This window comes from Vigna unguiculata, chromosome 6 (genome assembly GCF_037176805.1).
Source record: "Vigna unguiculata cultivar grain cowpea cultivar isolate G323 ecotype 2 chromosome 6, ASM3717680v1, whole genome shotgun sequence".
In the NCBI taxonomy this organism is placed as follows: Eukaryota; Viridiplantae; Streptophyta; class Magnoliopsida; order Fabales; family Fabaceae; genus Vigna; species Vigna unguiculata.
The window spans coordinates 42,838,599-42,849,022 of NC_140797.1; the positions used below are offsets into that span (position 1 = coordinate 42,838,599).

Genomic DNA, 10,424 nt, shown 5'->3' on the forward strand with positions numbered 1-10,424 from the left:
CGTTCAAATATGAAGCTTTTTCTAAAAAGACCTAATAATTTAATGTGTCCCCTCATGTAGTCATTAACCCATTTCACCATTAAGGAAAGTATATATGAATGTAACACAGATGCTTCATATATTATTATTGAAGTTCTTAAAATTGGAAAACTAGAAGACAAAAAATGACACCACTACACAACACTATAACATGCAACAATTATCGGTTACTCCAAAAGAAAAGATAAAGCAGCAGCAGTAGCAATAGTTGCTAGTTAATTTAAAAGTAATGCCAAAATATTTTTCTCCTTTTCCTACTGCATTTTGCTTGGAAAAAATAAAATCTGAACCCATATACCACCATACCAGGATCAGAAAACAAATACACATAAAAACATAAAGAAAAATACAAAAATTCTGTGCATGCCACATCACCATCATCCATGATATATAATGTCTATATTCTCAACGACGAAATTTCAACAAGCAATTACAAGGTGGAGCTGCTTCTAAAACAAACATATACGAATATAAATTAATGATAATCATCTTATAGAATCAATTAAGCTTAAACAGACACATGCATAAACCTGCTACTATCTAGTTCTTGCAGAAGATGCTGATCCAGCACTCCCAGATCCATACACGTGTCCCTGATGCCCCATCATGACCATCATAGAGTTTGGCACCATACCTCCATGAGCATGGCCATGGCCATAAGCCTCATCCCTCTGATCACCACCGCCACTACCTCCACCACCACCACCACCACCACCGCCCTGTGGCCTTCCGATCATAGCAGTTTTCTCCCCCTCCATCTCCCGATACTTGTGCAGGTAAACCTTGAGAGGCTCCACATACTCCTCAAACCCCAGTGTGGTCATGGCCCACAGTAGGTCATCACCGTTGATAGTTTTTCTCTTCTCCTTCTGGCACTTATCAGATGCTTCACCTGTTATGAAGCTGATGAACTCCGACACACACTCCTGCACGGTTTCCTTCGCCTCCTTCGAGATCTTCGCGTTCGCCGGCAACGCCTTCTTCATGATCCTGCTCACGTTTGCTATTGGAAGGAACCTGTCTTGCTCTCTGCACCCCGAGAATTCATTCCCTCCACTCGTGTTTCCGGCATGACCTCCGGAATCGTTATCGGACTCGGCCATAACCTCACTCACACACACTATAGTCAACAACAACACAAATATATATATGCCACCACACACAAACTTATTATATACACATTACTCTTTTTTATCACATCCTCTTTCTCTCTCTATGTATATATATACGTACAAAGTATTAATTAACCGTCACTTACTACAACTATAATAAATTAACTGATACAAAATTATTTGATTGAATTAAGGTTGTTTTATTCAGATAAAGATGCGTATTTTATGAAAATATTATTATTGATAATAGTATTTGAGTAGGTATATTAATAGTAATTAAGATTGGATTGTGGGAGTGATGTATATAGAAGAAGAAGAAGAAGGTTGAGTGTGAATGTAAATGGGAGAGGATAGGATTAAATAAGGAAGGTTGGAGTGGGAGAAGTGGGTGTTGTTGGATTAATTAATAAGAGGGGTTTAATTAAGGTATTTGGAGGAGTTAATTAATTATGTTTAATTATAACGGAGTGTACTTAGCCGAGAGACGTGGCTAATTTGTGGGCGTTGGTTTATGTGATTGGTTAAGTAATTGACGCGTATGGTTGATGATTGGCGCTGGATTAGAAGGAAAAAGATGAAGATCCACGTGGACGTTGAATTATGGTAAAGGGAAGAAAAGCTTATAAGCTGTTTCTGTAGGACGGCTCCATCGGCTCAAGAAAACAAAAACTTCAAGCCTACCCAAAAATCACTTTATCACATTATTATTATTAATTAAATCTTATTAAATTGTTTTGTCAAATATTTATACTTTAACCATTTAATAATCTATTAGAATGTTTATTGTCCATAAGGATGTAAAAACGGATCAGGCCCGCTAGCTCGTCAAAAAAATGCGGGTCAGATTGAAATTTTCAACCCGTTAATCTGTTGTAATCTGATTCATTTAACCTGCCAATTTAGTAGGTCAAAACGGGTCGGTCCGTCCTGGACCGCTTACCTTTTTTTCTTAATTTTTAAAATTAAAAATAATTAAAAAATAATATTTTTATATTATATAAATAAATTTATATATATTAGATTTATAAACAAATTTTTTATAAAATTTTAAAAAAGTTAAAAAAGTTAAAAAAGATTAAAAAAAAAAAGAGGTGGGTCGGCCCACCAACGCGCCCTAGAACGGAATGAATTACAATATCCAGTCCATTTATTGGTGGCGGGCCAGCCGGCCCGGCCCGTTTTTGAAGGATCACAGGCAGGCCGAGCCAGCCCGTTTTGTCACCCCTAATTGTGTATAAACATTTAAATAAATTATTTGTGTTGATTTTGCAGGTGTTATGTTGCTTAGATTTGAACAACTTACACAAAATTCTTTTTCACAGTTAAGATTATTAATTTAGTTTAATTTTTTGGTCCTGTAATTAGACTATGTATTACACATATTTAAACCTCATAGAACATTGTATTTACTTTTATAAACAATAACTTGATTTATGTTTCAATTTTCAACTTTCTACGTTTCAATCTTTAATGGAAAAGTATGATTTTTCCTTGTTTCAATTTTTCAACCTTTAATGTAAAAGCATCACTTCTTTATTAACTATAGAATCGGTATTTATTAGGTAGTTAATTTACTTTCTCTTTTCCGAAATTACATATTTTTTAAAAGATAATATTCTTATTATTTTTTAGTTATATTTTTAATTTAATTAATATATAAGAGAAAAAAATAGCTATGACAACATGGAAAAAATGTATTGATATATAAAATACCGTGAAATAAAAAAAAAGAAGATTAGAATAGGTCATTCATTTAAAATAAAAAGTTAAATCTTTTTCTCAGTTTTGAAAAAATAAAACTTGAGCTAATACAATTAAAGAATAGAGGAAGTAGTACTTATAAATGTAAATAAAAGTTTAATAGAACTTACTCGAGAAGTTATGTAAAACTTGATGTGTTAGTAAATAGTCTGTCTTTTTAAGTGTCTTGTTTTTGAAAAATTTTGTCTGCATGGTCATTCACAACGTCTAAGATAATATTAACATTTTTTGTCAAATAAAGTTTTATCATTCACTTAATTTACTAAAAAGGAACTATTGTATTTTTTGTTTTTGTTTTTCAAAATAAGTTTAGAGCACTCTAAAAAATATTACAAATCTTATCTTGAATTTATAAAAAAATACGATCGTAATTACATTGTTAAATCACTGTAGTGTTGGAGTAGTAGTGATTTGTTAGATTTCAATTTCAACTTAACTTTTTCAAACATTTAATAACTTTCGAATGGACCAGTTAATATGAAAAAAAAAATGCAGGATGGTAAAGCTACAATCTAAAAATATTATTTATAAATAAAATAAATTTATATTTAATAAAATAATTCATGAATAAAAATTCAAATTGTAGAGCGGGGTGGACTAATGAAGTGAGCCGCCTAATGTGAGAAGAGCTTTGATTCCGATTGAGTTTTACGGTTGATGAGATGAGATATTGATGAGATATTGATATGAGAAATTGAGATGAGTGTGGGGGCGCGTCACGCATGAGACAAATCCCCTCACACTGTTCACTTCATTCTTCATTTTCCATTTTCCATTTTCTTGCTATGCCACCACCTTCACCCACCTGGCACTCTATCATCAATTTTGGGCCCCACTTTTCAATTCTTAACCTCACCCTTTTAATTACAACTTTGGTTTATTATTAGATTATGTTTTGATGTTGGAAGGAACCGTAAATAGAGCTCCAATTAAAGTGAAGATTGACTTATATTTACCTATCTCATCAACGATTAACCATAAATAAATAAAATGATATTATAAAATAATGAGTAAAATTTAAATTAATAATAAAAAATAAAACTAAGAAATTTAAAATAAGATAAAAGTTGGATCATAATTAGAAATAAATAAGATGAATAATATATAATAACAAAATTATAAATTTATATATTTTCACCCGAAAAATATTTGGGACAGGTATGAATTGGAGACATTGTTATTACCTAGGGGTCCAACAATATATTACGGGGAAGCAAACATTTTCCATCGGAATTTTTTTGACAAAATTAAGGTTCGACTGAGGTCTTTGGTGTCCCCACGAGATAAAGAAAAAGAAGAAGATAAAAGATATCTTAGTTATTTAATCGTCGGTTACATTACATTCATATGTTCGTTGGCCACGTAGTACCGATCACTTCAAATTAGACGTTATATATAAATATATATTTAGTTTTCTTAAGTCCACATTGTATAGTGTTATTGATATAAGTTAGGCTAAAACAACTATTAATATGCGTTAATGATGATTGTGTTGTGTCTAAGTTGTGAAGCATTATGTTGTTATATGTCAAACTGTGAATTATCATCGTGATAATTTTTCAATGAGCATTGAAAGTTAAATTAAAAACTAGAGTTTTCTTTTCAAATGTTAAAACGAATCAAGGGTATTCTATGTAAAAGGGCGTGATTTTATAAAAAAAAAAAAAAAGTAATGTTTTCTAAAGACTTTATTACAAACTCATTAATTGATTACGTAAACTATTTTTCTTACAGGGCAAAAGGTTGTTCATTTTATAATAATCAATTAAATGACATATTAATTATTTTGTTCTAAATTGATATTTAGGTAATTTGTTAAACAATTTAATAGGTTAAGTCAAGCAGTAATGAATTATAATATTTACTACATTGATAATTAAAAATAAAAACTTTGTTTCGACTCAATATCTTATTAAAGAATTATTTTTTGACAAAGTTTGTTCTAACAAACTTCGACAAATTCTTCATCAAATCATTATCTTCTCTTTCCAAGATGAGCGTGAGATCGTAAAGTATTGATAACCAAACCAAGTCCAGCCTATTAAAATGTGAAATTCGAATAAGGTCCAGGGGACGTGTACGTTGAGAGACTCCTAGATGCATTCCAAGATATTTGGTCTATGGTGGCATGTAAGGACGAAAAAACAGGAGAGTTCAGGAGGAGAGCAACACAAATACTATATAACGGGACGATCTACTGGAGGAGGGGAAAAAAGAGGAAAAAGAAAGATATGCAAGACATAAGATTGATATACGAGGAGAAAAAGAGATTTGTTTTTTATTTCATTGACCCAATATTCGAGATCAAGAACATTAACATCTACTATGGAACCTGATAAAACTAGAAGACTATAGAAGCCATAATAAACTATTTGAAAAAATATCGATCCAATTAAGTGTTGTCATATGAACATTGTTAAAATTCTCAAAAAATGTTTTTCAAAAAAAAAATTCCCCTTCATTTATAGGACATTAACAAAGTTTTTAAGAAGACGACATAATTTACTTCTCTCTACGGAAAAAGTTCAATAAGTTGGGGTTTATAGTTTTTTTTTTGTTAAAAACGTTTTTTTATAACAATATATAAATCAGGAACAAATTAATTAAAGCTTGTGGGTGATTTTAAGTTAAATTTTTTTATCTAAAACCAATAAATATATTTTTACTTTAAATTTTAAATTACAAATATAAAAATAATTTTCCAACAATATTTTTACGTAGTAGCAAGCAAATTACTAATCATGAGCTTGCCTGTTTTTTTTTTTTTGAATAAATCTGTTTAAGAAGTAGAATACATATTAAGTATCTCTCAGCACTGCCCAAATTAAGACTGACTAATAATGTTTTGATGCTGCAAATTTACAGGAATTGGTACTCAATTGTTTAATTGGGTGAAAAAAATAATAATGAAGGTAGCTTGCACGTATGTGAGAAGAAAAACGTTATTTCTAATTTACTAATTGACTTAACATTACTAATTGTGTAATGAGAAGGAAACAATGTACTTTGTGGAATTTCCACAATAAGCAATCTAAACCAAACCAAGTCTATTCGTATCTGGTCAAGTTAAGTCGGTCTAGGCTCAGTCGAGTTTAACTAAGTTGGCCTAGTCCAAGATCGATGAACAATCTAGGCCTAGGTCAAGTCATGTTGGGACAATCTCACATTTAATTGAGCCGAGACAAGTCCATATTCATTTAAGTCGAGGTCACCTTACGTGCAACCAAGTTGGGTTAGGCCTAGATCAATCCTAGATTGATCAAGACCAGGTCGCTCTTAACCCGATTTACATTAGGTTAAGATGAACATCAGGCCTAGGTCATGTTGAGTCAGCTTGGTTGAGTTGAGTTGGTCCAAACGAACATAGTCGATCCAAGTTAGCTTGAGCTTAAATCAAATTGAGTCGACCTGAGCCCAAAACAGTCTAAGTCAGCCCAATCCCAGGTCGAGCCGAGTTGGAATGGATAAACATTCATTTGAGTTGGGACGACTCACATTCATTGGAGTTGGCTAGGCTCAATTGGATCTTAATCCGACAAGACCATGTCATGTCGAGCCAAGGTTAAGCTAAGTAGGCCACAACTCAGGTCAAGGTCAGTCAACCTAGATCCAAGTTAAGTTGAGTCGAGCCGGCTTAGGTAGGACCATAAAAGAAAAGAAAGACACACTAAATAGTCTAACTTAGGGATCTCTACACTTCCTGGCTAGATCAACATTCTACCAATAACTACCTCAAAATCATTAAAGCAAACTGTAGATAGTATGCATACATGTGACTAAGCTGACTCAAAAGAGATTAGCCAAATTGTAGATAGTATGCATACATGTAACTAAGCTGACTCAAAAGAGATCAGCCAAAATAACTGGAATGTATAGCTCAAAGCAACGTTAAGAAGTTAGGGCTTTTCCACGTTTTTCTGATCAACCTCTGCGATGTATTTCGCCACATCAGCACAGCAAGCAAGCTTATCAGCCTGCTCATCAGGAATTTCAATAGAAAATTCTTCTTCAAGGGCCATAATGAGTTCCACTCGGTCCAAGCTGTCCATGTTCAAGTCCTTTTGAAAATCAGCTGTTTCAGTAACCTACAAAATGGTCAAGTCGAATTTTAGAAGTGATCAGAAACTTCCCAAAATGTTCTCCCTCAGCATAAGAGATGATTCAGTAATATTTTGATGTTTTCACATCTGAATAGTAAAAACAGAAAAAAAAAAAATGGATTGTCCAGAACTAAACATAGCTATATAAAATGATAAATCTCCATCGACCATTAATTTTATACCTTTGAGGCATTGATTTTATCATACTTCTTGGCCAATGCAATTACGCGGTCCAGTATTTGATCAGAACTGGCAGCTGTTGCAGAGCACCAAGATCTCAAATGCATATTCAGACCTTCATCCCAAGCCAAAAACCATCTTTCAGCTGACCTCCTTAAATTCACTTGATTCAAGATAGATTTCCTTATGCTTTGCATATTCAACCCCGCAAAATGATCCAAGCAACGCAAGCACTATTTCAAAGTTATCCAAGATGATTAGTTTCAGAACATAGGAAACGTCATTAAAGAGTGAAACTATTAAATAGAGGATAATAAAGGACTTTTTGTCCTTCCTCTCATTCAAAACACTGCTTATGCTTCCACGCAATTAATATAAGCAAAAAGTAGATGCAATTTTTCCGTGTCTTTTGACTTGTTTTCCAATCAAGAAAAATTTCGAAAGTTTAACTTCAATTCTAATTGAAGAACAACATAAAAAGAGTCTAAGAAATGGCGTGTAAGTTTTTTTCCCTAAAATAGTTAGTTGAAGATAAGAAAACTCTGAAGTGTATGACACTACAAGTAGGGCCAAATTAAAACGTATGGCCGATCAAAATCAGCCAAAAAGCAAAATACAGGGTAAAATAAATTACACAGAAACACAATTTACTATTCAATGAGAAAAATTAAAGAGACCTAAGCCATAGTCTATGAGCAGCAAGCATCCTAGAAGCTATATATATGACTGGACATGATTTAAGACTTGAATGGTGTCAACTCCCAGATGCCAACACCATTAGCCAGGTCTTTTGTCAAACAAAACATCACCCTCGAACCAATACACGAATTACACAAGGAAAGGTGCTTGTCTTGTCCCTATTTCCTTGGCACCCGGAACTGTATTCAGTACATTTCGTCAGGGTCAAGAAAGATAGGAAATTCCCAGAGAAACGCCAAAGGTCATCACAAATATAACATTGCAAACAGCATATCACAGTTCATCAACTCGTTTCCATTAAACTGTCTTGATAGGGATAGATTACAATCAACTTTACACATGCACCTGAAATGTTATATCATGTTTCCATATAATATCACAAACTAAGAGTGGCTAAACCTACTAAAAGCATAGCATTCATGAAATAGCAACCAAGTGAAAAGCGGGTGAGAGTGGAAGTGAGAAAATTTACAGAAAGAGGAAGAGAGGAAAGTGGGCACTCACGAGATCGCAGTGGCTGTGATTTTGATTTTGTCAGATACGCTGACAAATGAAGTGGTCGGTAGGTGTTTGATATAATGCCACTCTTTGATTTCTCTACCTCACTCTTGCACGCTCCTACTACCCTCCTATATATTCTATCACTTTTGATCCTTATCTACACTACACAGTTGGGAGCACCACCTACAGCAGTTCCGTTTTTTTTTTTTTTTTAATTTTAACAATATTTACAGCTTTTAACTATTTTTTTATTCAGTAATACATGACATAAGATAGTCCCTTTTAAATAACTATTTTTTTATTTTATTTAGTAATACATGACATAAGATAGTCCCTTTTAAACACGTACTCAATTTAATAAAAAAGTTATAAACAATTGCTTTGATAAAAAGACTTAAATACTAAATTTATTTTATTTTGATTGAGTTTATTCAATTTAGTCATAATAATTTTTTTGGGTTAATTATAAAGATTTAGATTTTAATCTTTCTTACAAAAATTTATCTAGTCATTTTTCTATCCATTCAAATTTATAAAATCTTAGTATTTAATTTGTCATATTTCAAAAGTTAATCAAGACAACAATGTTGTATTGTTTATATGTTTAAAGTATACGTGAAAGTTAAAAGAAACTAAACTTAATATTCAATTTGTTGGCTACAATATCAAATAGTACAAAGTCAAGACTTTTGTAACACTTCACGAATAGATATAGAAATAATCCTTACCTAATACTATATTAGTGTGATTCTTAACATAAGGAATTCAAAGGATATCTTTACTACTCAGAAGGAAAGAATTTAGTTTCAAAATCTATAGATCTAACATATCATCTATTGTTAGTGTATTTCACAAATTTCTTTTATACAGGGAAACTAAGAAATACGATCAAAATAGAAAATTAAAGTTTGATTCACGCTGTTTTTCAAGCACTTGACCTTGGAGAATCACACTTAAACTTTTAAAAGAAGTTTTAAAACCTTAACCAATGAATGACCACTGTAGAAGGAGTCAGTTAAGTTACATTGGAGAAAACTTCTCGTGCATAACAAAAATGAAAACTATATACTAGAACAATTCAAATTCAATAGAAGAACGAAATACATATGTAATTGAAAAGTTTAAATGATTAATATTGTGTTAAAATTACCACGTTTGAAATCATAACTTATAAAGTCATTATTAATGAACTCAGTCAAAAATTTTTATCAGATAATTTGGTAGGAATACATTAAGTTATACTTTAAAGTTATTTCATTCTCAACATAAATCTCAATTCAAACAAACAATTTACCGATTTAATTAATTTAATTGTTTTATTTAAAGTACTATCACTCATTACCAATAACTTTGAATTTTTCTTTGAATTATTTATTAATATATAGAAAAAACATTTTCTACCAAATTTTTAATAGAAAAAAAAGTTATGATGTTTAATAAGAACTAGCGAAAACACAGTCGCGTCTGTGTGTTTGTTTTTTTATGTATCTATATGTATAATATTGAGAATAATCAATGACAATTTATTATAGGTATATGTAGATTGGTTGAAAAAGAGAACAGTAAATTACTAATTCATAAGATTGTATATCAACTAATATTTAATACATTTGATCAAGATTTTGGGTCAATGAGCTATATGTGATGGAGTCAATGGTAGTTGTCTATAAATATACAAACTATTTTAGTAGGTGTCTATAAATATACATTCGTTAAAAAAATGATGTAGAAAAAAAAAGTAAATGAAAGTATCATAGATTTACATCCTTAAACATTTCTTTAATTGGGAGGCCAAATAAAGATTGATGTCTAGAATGTGTTTCAGCTTCCCTGCATTTTAAAAAAAGTAAATATTATAGTTAATAAATATGCAAATAACAGAAATATTATGTAGCAATTGAATTATGTATAAATAATAAAAAAAATTATTTACCTTTGAAGCAGTCTTCTTAATTCTTTGTAGAAGACATGGTCCATAAGTTGTTGAGTTTTAAAGAACTAAAAAATATCAATGAATATTGTTATTTACTTA

General features: G+C 31.5%; 1 protein-coding gene and 1 pseudogene across 3 annotated transcripts; both read right to left on the bottom strand.

Moving 5' to 3' along the window:
• Positions 1-394: 394 nt before the first annotated feature.
• On the bottom strand, positions 395-1,458 carry LOC114186988 (nuclear transcription factor Y subunit B-3 pseudogene; annotated as a pseudogene).
• A 5,169-nt stretch (positions 1,459-6,627) lies between these two features.
• On the bottom strand, positions 6,628-8,549 carry MTACP3 (mitochondrial acyl carrier protein 3). 3 transcript variants are annotated; one of them, XM_028075516.2, is made up of 3 exons: positions 8,396-8,549; positions 7,195-7,425; positions 6,628-6,997 (listed from the first exon to the last, which is right to left on the bottom strand). In XM_028075516.2, exons 2-3 carry the CDS (start codon positions 7,387-7,389, stop codon positions 6,809-6,811), a joined length of 384 nt encoding a protein of 127 aa, XP_027931317.1. In that variant the 5' UTR covers positions 7,390-7,425; positions 8,396-8,549; the 3' UTR covers positions 6,628-6,808. The 3 variants fall into 3 exon arrangements, with proteins under 3 accessions (XP_027931317.1, XP_027931318.1, XP_085530587.1); XM_028075517.2 differs by having other exon boundaries at positions 8,364-8,504; XM_085674461.1 differs by lacking the exon at positions 8,396-8,549 and adding an exon at positions 7,870-8,277.
• Positions 8,550-10,424: the final 1,875 nt, after the last annotated feature.

What these genes read in the sequence shown, in the direction of transcription:
- MTACP3 (XM_028075516.2), bottom strand. Translation starts at nt 7,389, where the DNA reads ATGCAAAGCATAAGGAAATCTATCTTGAATCAAGTGAATTTAAGGAGG. An exon ending in ATAAAATCAATGCCTCAAAG is followed by an intron (nt 6,998 to 7,194) that starts GTATAAAATTAA and finishes ACCATTTTGTAG; the next exon opens with GTTACTGAAACAGCTGATTT.